The sequence below is a fragment of the Cricetulus griseus genome, chromosome 4 (assembly GCF_003668045.3).
Source record: "Cricetulus griseus strain 17A/GY chromosome 4, alternate assembly CriGri-PICRH-1.0, whole genome shotgun sequence".
Classification (NCBI taxonomy): Eukaryota; Metazoa; Chordata; class Mammalia; order Rodentia; family Cricetidae; genus Cricetulus; species Cricetulus griseus.
The window spans coordinates 134,168,896-134,183,417 of record NC_048597.1 but is presented as its reverse complement, the minus strand read 5'-3'; the positions used below and the strand labels follow the sequence as shown (position 1 = coordinate 134,183,417).

Below are 14,522 nucleotides of genomic sequence, written 5' to 3'. Positions count from 1 at the left end.
CAGGGGTCAGAAGAGAGAACCAGGTTTCCTGGCTGATGACTGTTGTCAGTCACCACTGGATACTGGGAAGGGTCCCCTGCAAGAGCATCCAGGGCTCTTACACAGAGCCATCTCTCCAGTCCTGCTACGCTGCAGCTCACTGAGCACTGAGCATCTTGCCCGGGGACTCTTTCTCAGCACCACATAGTGACTCACAACCATCTGTGACTCCAGTCCCAGAGGACCTAACATTCTCTTCTGACCTCTGTGGGCATACATGCAGGCAAAATACCCCGACACATTAAAAAAAAAAATCACGAATCTAAAAGGATATAGATGTGGGAGGAAGGCTTACTGGGTAAAAGCCTTGGTCTGAAGCACAAGGACCTGAGTTCTAGTCCTCAGCACCCACATAAAAGCCATGTGGTGGTGGTCCACGTCTTTAATCCCAGCACTTGGGAGGCAGAGGCAGGCAGATCTCTGTGAGTTCAAGGCCAGCCTGGTAAAAAGAGTGAGTTCTAGGATAGCAAGTGCTGTCACACAGAGAAACCCTATCTCAAAACACAAACAAACAAAAAGGCTGGGTGTAAAACTGTACCAGGGCTAGGAACAGATACTGTCTCAGAAAATAAGTTAGAGAGATGGACGCAAGGGTCAACAAGTGAAGACGCCTGCTCCCCTGAGCCCCCTCCCCCACTTCCACAGACAATACATGAGTGAATGGATTTACAAACTCACAAACTGGAGAGCAATGGAGGGAAACACCAGCTATCAACCTGTGGTCTCCACATACGCACACATGAGTGCACCCCCCCCCAGTATATATGTGGATGGGGGCACTCAACAGGCCCTGCCCCTCTCTGAGGATTGACAGGTAGCAACTATTGCTGGGGAGGGAGAGATATTTCCTCAGTGGTGTGGCCACTGGTAAGGAGCCCACAGCCCTGTGAACAACCCCCGCTACTCACTTGTCTCTCACACACACATACAAAACAAAACAAAACAAACAAACAAAAACCATAAGCTGGAAAATACATGGGCTGGGAGGATGATGCACTCCTTTAACCCCAGCACTCAGGAGGCAGAGGCAGGCTGATCTCTGTGAGTTCGAGACCAGCCTGGTCTATAAGAGCTAGTTCCAGGACAGCCTCCAAAGCCACAGAGAAACCCTGTCTCGGAAAACCAAAGGGAAAAAAAAAAAAAGAAAGAAAGAAAGTAAACGGGAGCTGGGAGGAGATGAGAGGAAGTAATGGGTGAATATGGTCAAATTGAGTGTGTGTTATAAAAATATAGTGGGGCTGGAAGTTGGCTCAGTAGTTAAGAACACTTGCTGAGTTCTGGCTGTTCTGGAACTCACTGTGTAGATCAGGCTGGCCTCAAACTCACAAAGATCCCCCTGCCTTCCAGTGTGGGAACTAAAGATGTGCACCACCAGCCTTTTATTTCTTTATTTTTATTCATGTGCACATGTATATGGTGTGTGCCTGAGTTTATGAGTACCATGTGCTTGGAGGCAGGTGCAAAATCCTATAGAGGTGGAATTACAAGTGATTGTGAGCTGCCATTTGGGTGCTGGGAATCAAACTCAGGTCCTAGGTCCTCTGCTAGAACAGTTAGCCCTCTCAACCACTGAGCCATCTAACCAGGTCCTTAAATTATTATTATTATTTATTTTTTAAGACAGGCTCTGGTGTAGCACAGGCTGGCCTCAAACTCATGGGAGCCACGGATGACCCTGAGTATTAATCTTCCCACCTCCACCTCCAGAGATCTGGGAAATCCCCACACCTGGTTTATGAGGTGCTGGGGTTGGACCTGGAGATCCATGTGTGCCTGGCAAGTGCTGTGCCAAAGAAGTCTGCTTTTTAGCCAAGCTTCACTATGTGTTTCCCTTGCTCTGGGTTCTAGAATCTTCTCTTGCTCATGCCAAGGCTAGGCTGGCAGGAAGGCTGTGCTGGGCCCTGAGCCATTTCCCTTTCTTGTGGCGCTGCCACCTTCCTCCAGAATCATGTTATCTGCTGGGAAAGGCACTTCCTGCCCTGCCCAGGCCTGCCTCACTCTGTTCCCAGACACAGGTTTGCCTGTCAACTAGTTCATAGAAAAGCTATGTCCTCCATGCCATCAATCCCAGGGTCACCTAAGCACACAAGGCCTTCCCAGATAACAATGAAAACTCCAAGTCCAGCTAGGCATGGTGGCTTGACATGCCTGTCATCTCTGCATGATAAATTTAAGGTCATTCTTGACTAGGTAGTGAGTTGATTCTGACCTACACTTCATGTGTCAAAAAACAAACAACCACTAGCCTTATGCATAATGACACAGGCTCAGAGAGGTCATCCAGTCACCCGGGAGTCACAGCAAGTAAAGATTAGAACCTTATAGGCAGTGGTAGTACACACTTTTAATTCCAGCTCAGGAGGCAGAGGCAGGCAAATCTCTGGGACAGGCCCAATCTACAGGACAGCCAGGGCCACACAGAGAAACCCTGTCTCAAACAAACAAAACAAAAAAACAGAACCTTGATTTGAAAATGGGTCTATCTGGCCGGCCTCACTGGCATACACCTTTAACCCCAGCACTCGGGAGGCAGAGGCAGGTGGATCTCTGTGAGTTCCAGGCTAGCCTGGTCTACAGAGAAAATGCCAGGATAGGCTCCAAAGCTACATAGAGAAACCCTGTGTAAAAAAAGAAAAAAAAAATGGGTCTATCTGCAGCCATTCCTATTCAACACAATGACAAATGGGAAGATACTACTCATAGGGATTAGCCATTATGTTCAAAAGAAAGCCAACACTGAGCTGTAGCACAATTGGTTGAGTTCTTATCCAACAGACCTGGGTTCCTTTCTCAGCACTGAATAACCTGGGTGTGGTGGTGCACACCTATAATCCAAAATTGGAAGTTGAAGGCAAGAGGATCAGTCTTTTGGCTACATCTAGAATTTAGTGAGAAAGCTTAAACTATTTTGCAGAAATATTATGGGGGTGTCTACACAGTCTCGCATTTTCATTATAGTGAGGTGGGCTAAGTTACAGGCAAAACAAGATCCTGCCTATGGTAAGGCACGGAGGCCTGAAATCCCAGCTAGTGGTAAAAGCTGAGACTATCTGAGTTACACAGCAAGACCTCTCACAAAATTGCATGCTTTAGGCTCTAGGTTCATTTAGTCCTCCGTATCTATAAGGAAGGAAGGAAGGGAGCAAGGAAGGAATAGACAAAAAATTCCACTTACAAACAGTCAAGTAGGATGGCCTGCCTGGAAGCCATGATGTGATTCTGACTGCAGAAACCAGGTAGAGCCTCTTTCACAGGCTCCCTGAGTCTTGTAGAGGAAAATATGAAGCAAGCCTGTGGTTTGTTTACTGTTCCTTCTGCCTAGAACACACTTGTCTCAATTTATCTCACCAGGGCCTCACTCTCCAACCTTCATCTCTTAAAATAGACCCTAGCGGCTCTTCCACCCATGATGTCTTGTCCGTTGCCCTACAACATTAACAACCTGTCATTACATGCTCATTCGTTTGTCCACACACACAGCGGTCCAAGGTTTCTCTGCTTGGAGGACTGCTGTGTTCCCCGGCAAACCATTGCCTGTGAAAGTTTCATTAAATTCTTGGGGGTCTGAAATTGGAGGTGTTGGGCAGAGCAGCAGAATGGGTTCTAGGCTCAGCCACTTGCTGGGATTTGGCAATGCACCCACATGGCCTTGAGGGTCCAGTCCTAGCCTGAGTATGGCATTGCCTTGAGTTCCAGTCTACCCTTGCAGAACTCACTCCAGGCCCTGGGTTCCATCCCCTCCCCCCCCCCCAGCTTTCTGAGCATGTACGACACTATTTGGGGTCCAGTTCTAACTAAAGAGCCAGCAGCTTTCAATCCCATTGCTTACTGACCAGGCATGAGGCCCTGTAAGTATCATCCTGGCACATCATACCGCTTCCCTCTGTCTCCCCCCCCCCCCCCCCCGACACACACACACACCAAAAAAAAGCAATCTCATCCTTTGGCCAAATTCAAGCCTGGGCAAATCATCCTTGTTCACCCCTGCCCATTCTTATTCCAAAAAGACTTCAAGAAAACCAACGATACCCTCAAGTGTGATACACAGCATATTCAGGCTCCCAGACTGAGATTTCCACACCAGAGACAGACAGCCACACCCAAGAGTTGCACAGCAAGAGCAAAACCAGACCTGGGGCTTCAGACAGGGAGCCTCCCTGGTGACTGGAAACTTCAAGCACCCCAGGAGGTCCTTGGAATACTAGGTCCTTTAGGCTGGGCAGGGTAGGTCACAACCTCTCCCAACTGCCCACTCACTTTTTTTTTTCTCTTTAGGGCGCAGTTGGGGGAACAAGGAGGCGGCTCAGGGAGAGCCTACTTGCTTCTCTAGTTATTTTTGAACTGTTTCCGGCCCCCTCCCCAAGACTCTAGAGTCTAGTAGCTTCCAGGAAGTTCCTGTCACACAAAGTGGGAGATCAGGGGGGAGGGATAGAGCCCCTCGGCCATAGTCTCAGCCGTGCCACTTAAGGTTCGTGACAGATTTGGGCCCAGGGAACCCAAAATAGATAAGAGGAAGGAGGCTCAGAGTTCAACACACCCGGTTCGTGGGAACCCGGGGTCGGGCAGGGTGAGAAAGCCGCATCCTGGCCCCACCCCCAGCTCCAAGTGGCTGAGGCGGCCCTCAGGCCTCACAGACTGTAGGGTCCCGGTCTCCCGGACCCTTTAAAATTGCAGGCACCTGTAACAATCCGCTTGGGCAGGGAAAGTTTCTGAATTGCTTGCGCCTCATCAAAGGCACCCTCGTTTCTGCCCTTCCCTGACCCTTCCCAACCCCAGTATACAGGTGCGTCCAATCTTGCCTCAGTTTCCCTCACAAAAGCTTGGGATCGTTACTTCTGGATGTTAACGGAAGAGATGCAGAGAGTATTGGTCCCTTGAGGAGACGGGACATGTGGAGAGGTGGGGGCCCTATTCCTGCCCACACCCCAAGCTATGACCGCCGAGCCTCCCCTCCCCCGCCCACCATCTAATCCGCCCAGATAACGGGACCTCCAGGGGAGGAGCATGCGCCCTACTCCCCGGACCATCGCTCAGGAGAAAGGAGTAAGCTTGAGAACCCTAGGGAAGGGACACGGGGCACAACCTGGGTTGGGGACAAACGCTCCAGCTGAGCCAGCGCGGGATGCAGAGGCCTGAGAGAAGGAAGGGCCTTCGTCTTGGCTGCAGCCACGAGCATTTTGTTTTAAGGCTCTCAGATGTCCTCCTTCCTCAACCGCCCCCCTTCCCAAGTCAGCACAGGTGACCTCCAGGCCGGAGGCGGCTCCTACCATACACTGCGTCCTTCCGATCGTCCTCCATGGCCGCCACCCGAGGGGAGCCCAGTCCGAAATTCAGCGCGACCCCAACCCTAGCGGGCTGGAGACACCGCGCGCGGCAGGCCCCGCCTTGCCCCGTCTGGCCCCGCCCCCGGAGCGCACGCCAATGGGAGCTCCGCGTCCGAGGGGCGTGGCCAGAGTTGGGAGTTAGGGGCGGCCACCTTCCAGTTTCTAGTTCGCTCTCACTGCAGCGGGCTCCTCTGGGTAAACGCAGTTAGCGGGTAGCGTCTGCTTGTCAGTGGTTCTTGTTTGTTTGTATGTTTTTGTTTTTCGAGGCAGGGTTTCTCTGTGTGGCACTGGCTGTCCTGGATCTCACTGTGTAGACCAGGCTGGTCTCGAATTCAGAGATGCTTTTGCCTCTTCCTCCTGAGGGCTGGGATTAAAGGCGAGAGAGAGCCACTACTGCCCAGCGAGTCATTCTTCGTCCCCGGTATTGAGCTCTGACTGTGAGCTAGAGGACTGAGAAAAACTTGTCATGTGTTCATTCATCCAAAGGGAATAAAAGCTGAGGAGCAGTAAATTCCGTGGCAGCCTGGAAGGGTGGTTCACTTTAATTCGTTAATCCCGGCACTAGGGAAGCAGAAGCAGAAGGATCTCCTTTAGTTCTGAGCCAACCAGATAGGGCTATACATAGTGAGAGCTTGTCTCAGAAAAGGCGGGCCAGGGCTGGAGAGATGGCTTCATGGCTAAGAGCACTAGCTGCTCTGCCGGAGGACCTGAGGTCCCAGCACCTCCAGAGGATCTGATACCCTCTTCTGACCTCCACAGGCACTGCACTCACATGTGTGTGGATGCACACACATACACACACATTAAAAACAAAAGGAAGAAAACAGTCAAGTAGCATAAACTTGAAATTCTAACCAAGTTCATCCCAGAATGGTCTCACTGTTGAAGCCATGGAAAGTAAAGGTGTTGGTGCTGCCAGCCTTGATAATTACTATGAAAACCATGCATGCATGTACTTACACAGGCACACAAACAAATAAAAAATAAGTCATTAGTAAAGGTTGCTTTTTAACTTTTATCGTTTTTATTTTATGGGTATGAGTGTTTGGCTACATGTGTGTATGCGCTCCAGGTGCATGCAATGCCCTCTGAGTCCAGAAGAGGGCGATGGATTTCCCAGGAACTGGAGTTTACATGCAGTTGTGAACCACCATGGAACTCAGGCCCTCTACAAAAACAACAGATGTTTTTAATTGCTGAGCTATCTGTCTCAGAGTTACTGTTGCAGCAATAAAACAACATGACCAAAAGCAACTTGGGGAGATGATTTATTTCACTCAACGTTTCATATAACAGTTCATTATGGAAAGCATTGAGGGCAGGAACCTAAGTCAGGAGCTGATGTAGAAGCCATGAAGGAGAGCAGCTTACAGGCTTGCTCCCTATGGCCTGCTCAGCTGCTGCTTCCTTCTTTTTGGTTTTTCGAAACAAGGTTTCGAGACAAGCTTTGGAGGCTGTCCTGGAACTAGCTCTTGTAGTTCAGGCTGCTTTCCAACTCACAGAGATACACCTGCCTCTGCCTCCCGAGCGCTGGAGTTAAAGGGGTGTGCCACCAACACCTGGCTCAGCCTGCTTTTTTATAAAATCCAGGACCACCTGCTCAGGAGTGACAACACCAACCATGGGCTGGAAACTCACCCATCAATCACTAATTAAGAAAATTCCCTAAAGGCTTGCTTATAGACCAATCTAATGGAGACATTTTCTAAATTGAGGTTCCCTCCTCTCTGATGACCCTAGTTTGTGTCAAACTGACATAAAACTAGCCAGAATGCTCCCCCCAATACAAAATAAATCTTTATTTATTTGTTTTTGGAATTCAGTCTCACTATGGTCCTGGCTTTCCTGGAACTTGGTATGTAGACCAGGATGGAAGAGATCCTTCTGCCTCGGACTCCAAGTGCTGGGATTAAAGGTGTGTGACACCTTGTCTGACCTTAAAGGGATGTTTTGTAAAGAAGAGAGCTGAGAGTACTGAGTGTCACCCCAGCACTCTAGCATTAGAGAGTGGGGAAAGAGTCTGAGGCCACCTTCAGCCACAAAGCAAGTCTGAAGTCAACATGGGCAACTGGCTAGCTCAGAGTGAAAACAGAGACAAGAGCTAGGCATGGTGGCATAATCAGGAGGCCAAAGCAGGAGGATCTCTGTGTTCAAAGGTGGTCTGTTTTACATAGTGAGCTCCAGGACAGCAAAGCTGTGACGTCTCTCTCTCTCTCTCTCTCTCTCTCTCTCTCTCTCTCTCTCTCTCTCTTTCTCTCTCTCTCAACACACACACACACACACACAAGCTGGCAGTGGTCGTTCACACCCTTAATCACAACACCCAGCACTTGGGAGGCAGATGGATCTCTGAATTTGAGGCTAATCCAGTCTTCAGAGAGAGTTCCAGGACAGCCAGGATGCAGAGACACCCCGTCTTGAAAAACAAAAAACCAAAACAAATCAGAAAAAAGAACAGCAGGGCAGTGGTGATGCACGCCTTTAATCCCAGCACTCAGGAGGCAGAGGCAGGCGGTTCTCTGAGTTCTATGCCAGCCTGGTCTACAGAGTGAGTTAGAATGTATACTGCTCAGTAAGGTGTGTGTGTGTGTGTGTGTGTGTGTGTGTGTGTGTGTGTGTAGATTACCAAGGCCAGAAGACTAATGATCTTTGGGAGGCAAGAAGGCAGATCAGTTCAACAGGACTCAGTGCTGGTTCAAATTTTGTGAGTCTGACTCTGGTTATTTTAGTCATATTTAAGCACAATTTGATGAAAACATTTGCATGTGCACAATAAAGCTTGAGACATAACTACATCAAAACTTTTATAAAGTACATGTGACATATTTCATTAAGAAAGAAGCAGAGACAGGTGGTGGTGGCACACACCTTGAATCTCAGCATTCGGGAGGCAGAGGCAGGCAGAGCTCTGTGAATTCAAGGCCAGCCTGGTTTCCAGAGTGAGTGCCAGGATAGGCTCCAAAGCCACAGAGAAACCCTGTCTTGGAAAACAAAAAGGAAAGATGGATATTTAGTGGGACATGGTGGAGGAAGTCCTAGAACTTGGGAGGCAGAGGCAGGTGAATCTTTGTGAGTTCTAGGCCAGCCTGGTCTACAGAGTGAGTTTGAGGACAGCCAGAGCTACACAGTGATACCCAGTCTCAAAAAACAAAAGGAAACAAAACTAAAAATTAGTTCTGTAGATTGACTACAAGTGACATCTTCCATAAAGATAGTTTTGTGTCCATGTCCATCTCCCACCCCCCCCAGTTTCAGGATTTCTCTAAGTAACAGCCCCAACTGTCCTGGAACTCTCTCTGTAGACCAGGCTGGCCTTGAACTCACAGAGATCTGCCTGCTTCTGCCTCCTGAGTACTGGTATTAAAGACTTGTGCCACCTCTGTTCCACTAAAGATAGATAGGTTTTACAGATTGATAAGCTGTTTATAAGGGTCTGGGGAGTTTCCAGTGTGGTCTTGGCCAGGCCACACAGAATCACAAAGGTCACCAGGCTATTTACCTTCAGGGAAGATAACAGATCATTCCTCCTTTTCTTTGAAGGAGCAACCCTGTATGTTTAACATTCCAGGTTCCCCCAGTGCTCATCTCTGAGCACAAGGGCTTCTATGCCTCCTACACACATTTTTTTTTTTTTTTAATTTTTAAAGAGAACATGTGTCTGTAATTGAGACTAAGGTTGAATGCATTGCCTGCATGGCTAGGCTATTATGGGAAAGCTTAAGAGAATGACAAGAATGGCTAGCAGAGGACTAAGGAAAGCTGAAAGCCATCCTGATCATGATGGCCAAGCAAAGGCCACTGAGAGATTTTGCTTACCTCTATATGTGGATAATTCATTTTTTATTTTTTTTTAAATTATTTTATTTTATTTTTGGTTTTTCGAGACAGGGTTTCTCTGTATTGTTTTGGAGCCCGTCCTGGAACTCTAGGCTGGCCTCAAACTCACAGAGATCCGCCTGCCACTGCCTCCACAGTGCTGGGATTAAAGGTGGGCTGTGGATCACTGATTTAACCATCAATAGTATGAGAAAAATCTGATGCATTAAAGAAACACATTCCAGGAAATTGTTGACAACTTCCACTGCCTGGGGTGGGGGGTGGGGCAGCATCCAACAGCTCGGGCTCAAAGGGAATCCATAGAGTCAGCATACTAAGACAAGTTTATCTGAGGGAATTAAAGGAAAACACACGCACACACTCTCTTGATGGTTTCTTTCTTTATTCTTCTGTATTCTCTATTCTTTATTTTCCTGGTGATTTCCTTCTCTCATTCTTGATGTTTTCCTTCTAACGCCTTCTAACTCCACTTCTCCCCTTACAGCTTATATACCTCAACAAAATCTTTCAGGAAATATAAAAATTACAACATGGTTATATTCTAGTTTCTAAGTGAATGACTACAATGAGTACAAGTATAAAGAACAGAATGTTTTCCATATCCCTTACATGATTAAACATGAAAAACAAGTTGTCCCAAGATCCCATGTACATTCATACTCAAGCAACTTGTTATAGAGTAACAAAGTAAGTTTTTTTTTTTTTTTTTTCTGGCAAATTGCACTTTGCAGAAAAAAAGGACCAATCACTTTATTACTTATCTTGAAAGGTAATCTTATAAGAATCTTAAACTTTTATTCATGAAAAACATCAGTCAGCTCTACTTTAAATCTTTAGGATGCATACCCACTCATCAATAGTTTCTTGTATCAGGAAATTGAGGGCAGAAATGGACATAAGGAATCAATCATCATCTTTGGTCATCAACCAACCTTAGCAAGAAAGGCAGATTAGCTACTGATAATTGGGCTACTTTGTTCTTGTTCCCTGACCTTATAGAGTTCCTCACTCAACTATGTGCCTTTCTAAAACTTTAGATTGTCTTCTTCAGTTTTTCACCTCAATACTATTTAACAAAAACATCTTAGTCTAATTTTAAGTTATTTTCAAAGTTTTGTTTCAGCTATGATGCACCCCAAAACCCATGACCAACCACACTTCCTAACTTTAAGATGAGAAGAATTTAAACTAGATGGGCTACTGGAACTCAATTGTTTTTCTTTTCTTTCTTTCTTTCTTTCTTTCTTTCTTTCTTTCTTCCTTTTTTGTTTTTGTTTTTGAGACAGGGTTTCTCTGTGTAGCTTTGGAGCCTATCCTGGCACTTGCTCTGGAGATCAGGCTGGCCTTGAACTCACAGAGACCATCTGCCTCTGCCTTCTGAGTGCTGGGATTAAAGGCATGCGCCACCAATGCCCGGCTCCTTTTCTCTTTTTTTCAAGACAGGGTTTCTCTGTATAGTCTTGGCTGTCTTGGAACTCACTCTGTAGATCAGGCTGGCTGTGAACCCAGAGATTCACCTGCTTCTGCTTCCACCTGGCTCAATTGTTTTTCTTAATCATTAACCTAACTCACAGTCCAGATGGCTCCTCAATGTATTTGCTGGGCAGTGGTGGGCACACTTTTAATCCCAGAACTCAGGAGTCAGAGACTGATGTATCTCTGTGAATTGGAGTCCAGCCTGGTCTAAAGAGCTAATTCTAGAACAGCCAGGGCACACAGAGAAACCCTGCGCCCCCCCCCCCAAAAAAAAGGCTGGAGAGGTGTCTTACTGGTTAAGAACACTAGCTGGTCTTCCAGAGGTCCTGAGTTCAATTCCCAGCAACCACATGGTGGCTCACAACCATCTGTAGTGAGATCTGTGCCCCCTTCTGGCCTGCAGGAATACATGCAAACAGAACACTGTATATGTAATAAATAAATCTTTAAAAAAACAAAACCCAAAAAACAAAAAAAGCTGGGCGTTGGTGGCACACGCCTTTAATCCCAGCACTTGGGAGGCAGAGGCAGGCAGATCTCTGTGAGTTCTCAACCAGCCTGGTCTACAAGAGTTAGTTCCAGGACAGCCTCCAAAGCCACAGAGAAACCCTGTCTTGAAATCCCTCCCCGTTCCCCCCACAAAAAAAAAAAAGAAAGAAAGAAAAAGAAACTCATGTGTTCTAGCTATGTGACACTTCCTTGTTTTATTTTTATCATCAAAAGTCTATTTAAACTAACATTGTTATTATCAATTATACAGTAAAGCTTAGGAAGAAATCATCTCCATAGTAATCCACAGGTAAAAATGCCCAGTGGGAAGGGATATTCCATGAGATGAACACATTACATTATAGGCAGTGGGGAATTCTGCACACCCATTCACAACAAACCAGATACTAGAAAAAGATGACAGCAGCAAACAATTGAAGACCCAGCAGAAGCAAAAGACATTTTGGAGTCTGTGGTCTCTGCCTTGCCTGTCCAAGATTCACTCATCAGGGATTCGCTTCCTGGTGGGCTGACACCCCAAGTCAACTGCCATAGGCTGCTCCTCTGACATGGCCACTGGCAGACAACTAATATTGTGCATGAGCAACAAGTAACCTACAGTAGCTCTACTTCGTAAAACTGTGGAACTCACTTTACCCATCTCTTAGTTAATTTCTGCTAATGTGTTTGCTGGATCGTCAGTAGTTTTACTTATCACACAGCCATTTGTTAAATCCCTCTTTATATTCCAGTAATCATTTCTGGTACTGGCAATATAAAGGCCTAAAAACAATTCTTAGCCTGGCAAATCAACATCATGCTGCCTCCTACCACAGGCAGGCCTTGCTTCTTCTCTGACAAAAGGCATTTGTTTCATTATTGTTGGTTTTCTGGGGGTTTTTTGTTTGTTTGTTTTGTTTTTCAAGACAGAGTTTCTCTGTAGTTTTGGAGGCTGTCCTGGAACTTGCTCTGTAGACCAGGCTGGCCTCAAACTCACAGAGATCCACCTGCCTCTGCCTCCTGAGTGCTAGAATTTAAAGTGCACACCACCACCTCCAGGCTAGAAGGCTTATTCTTTATAGTGAAAATATTTAAAGTTAGCATTGCTAGGTCTCAGTACCTGCCACCCTACTCCTGCAGAGAACCCAAGTTTGGCTCCTAGCACCCCACATAGGTGGCTCACAAATGCCTACAACCTTAGCTGCTCTGAATCCAAGGCTCTCCTCTGTCCTCCGAAGGCTCACACAGACACTTCCAATGCAAACAGATAATAGTGTCTTTCTAGAATAGATGAAAACTAAAGGGGATATTAATATTATTTTTTATTTATGTGTATGAGCATTTGTCTGCATATATATCTATGCATCTTAAGCACTCCTCCTGCCTGTGGAGGTGACAAGAGGGCATTGAATCCCCTGGAACTGCAATTACAAATGGTTGTGAGCCAAACACTAATAATTTATCTAATTTTATGTTCATTGGTTTGAGGTGTTGGCTCCTTTGGAACTGGAGTTACAGACAGTTGATATCTGCCAAGTGGGTGCTGAGAATTGAGCCTGGATCCTCTAGACGAGCCTTAACGTCTGAGCCATGTCTCCAGTCATGAAAGCTGGGTTTTTATAGAACTGACTGAGTCAGGAGAGGTACACATTTTTATATGAAGTCTTTGTTTTTTTTTTTCATTTATTTTACATACTGGCCACAGTCCCCTCCTCCACTCCTCCTGTTCCCTCCCTATATGAAGTCTTTATAACAACTTCTGGGGTTGGAGAGATGGCTCAGTGGTTAAGAGCACTGGATGCCCTTCCAGAGGACCCAGATTCAATTCCCAGCACCCACTAGGCAGATATCAACCGTTTGTTTGTAACTCCATTTCCAAAGGAGCCAACACCTCAAAATAATGAACATAAAATTAGATAAATTATTTTAAAAAAAAGAAAGGAAGGAAGACAGACAGAAAGAAAGAAAGACAGGAAGGAAAGAAAAAGAAAGAAGGAAGGAAGGAAGGAAGGAAGGAAGGAAGGAAGGAAGGAAGAAAAGAAGGGAAGAAGGAAAGGAAGACTTCCAAGTGTGGGGAAAGAACTCAGAGAGGTTAGGCAATTTCCCTACTGCCACACAGTGAGCACAGGGAGGAACAAGGACTTGAACCCCAGAAGTCCACAACCTCTCTAAAGTTGTGTTGCAGACTCCTGGACATGTTTTTGGGCACATTACACATTTAGTCCTTTAGTCCCATATGGCTTTGGGGGTGGCAGTGGATGAAGAGACTAGGCTCTGGAAGATATCACATGTGTGGTTTTCAGAGGGACAGGAACCTGGGAGTGCAGGTACAAAAAAAGACTTTTTTTTTTTTTCCCGAGACAGGGTTTCTCTGTGGCTTTGGAGGCTGTCCTGGAACTAGCTCTTGTAGACCAGGGTGATCTCGAACTCACAGAGATCCACCTGCCTCTGCCTCTGCCTCCTGAGTGCTGGAATTAAAGTTGTGCACCACTAACGCCTGGCCCAAAAAAATTCTTTTAAAAAGATTAAAAACAGCAGGGTGAGATGTTATGTGAGAGGCAGATGTTATGCTAAAGTGTGAGGGAGACCTTGGTGGATCCCATGGCAGGTGAGGGTGACCAAGGGACAAGCATGGCAGGCAGACAGAGCTTAAGTGAGAAGTTTTATAAGAAAGAAGAGGGAGCAGGAAGGAAAGAGAAAAGAGGTAAAGAGACACAGAGTCAGAGAGAGGGAGGCAGGAAAAGTCCTGTCTGCCCCAGGGAACCACGGGGAAAGACAAAAGGAGAGAAGGAAAGAGTGTAAGTGGGTGGAGGTCTCTCTTTTAAAGGGGTCCTTTGTACCTGGGCTGACCAAGGTACTGCCTGAGTGCATTCAGCCAGGTGATAGAGGCAGGCCAGCATAATGCCAGAATCCTTACAGCAGAGGCACTCCTATCTCCAGGGCTCTTACTTAAAGAAACCATGTCTCAAACAAACAAATAAACAAACAAAAAGATTTATTTCATCTTTTCTGGGAGCACAACTAATCCCAACACCCATAAGTGAGTAGATCTCTGTGAGTTCAAGTCCTCCCTGATTCTCCAGCATCCCTTACTCCCTACCTGTGTACAGGGTGGGGTTGGCATAACCTGTCCTCTACCCTGAACTCTCCAGCCCAGAGGCTGGGCTGGGAGCCAGAGGAGGTCTGAGAGGGAGAGCAGGCGGTCATCACAGTGAGTTAGATTTCTTTAGAGGGGAGGAAAAGTGGGGAGGTTGAGAAGTAGAAGCTGGGGCCTGGGGCAGGACAAGATATTTGGGGCAAACTTGGACAAAGCCACCACCTCTGGGATTTGAATGGTGGTGGCTACTGGGCCAGAGT

General features: G+C 46.7%; 1 protein-coding gene across 6 annotated transcripts in view; it reads right to left on the bottom strand.

Annotated features, from left to right (window-relative positions):
* Positions 1-5,444, bottom strand: part of Slc44a2 (solute carrier family 44 member 2) — a 34,102-nt gene extending 28,658 nt beyond the window's left edge. For 4 of the 6 annotated variants that reach the window (XM_035443508.1, XM_035443509.1, XM_035443512.1 and 1 more), the window contains exon 1: positions 5,307-5,444. In XM_035443508.1, the coding sequence (XP_035299399.1) occupies positions 5,307-5,309 (3 nt within the window). In that variant the 5' untranslated portion in view covers positions 5,310-5,444. The remainder of the gene's footprint in view (positions 1-5,306) is intronic. The other 2 variants (XM_027411518.2, XM_035443511.1) reach the window with 1 other exon arrangement.
* Between the last annotated feature and the right edge of the window lie 9,078 nt (positions 5,445-14,522).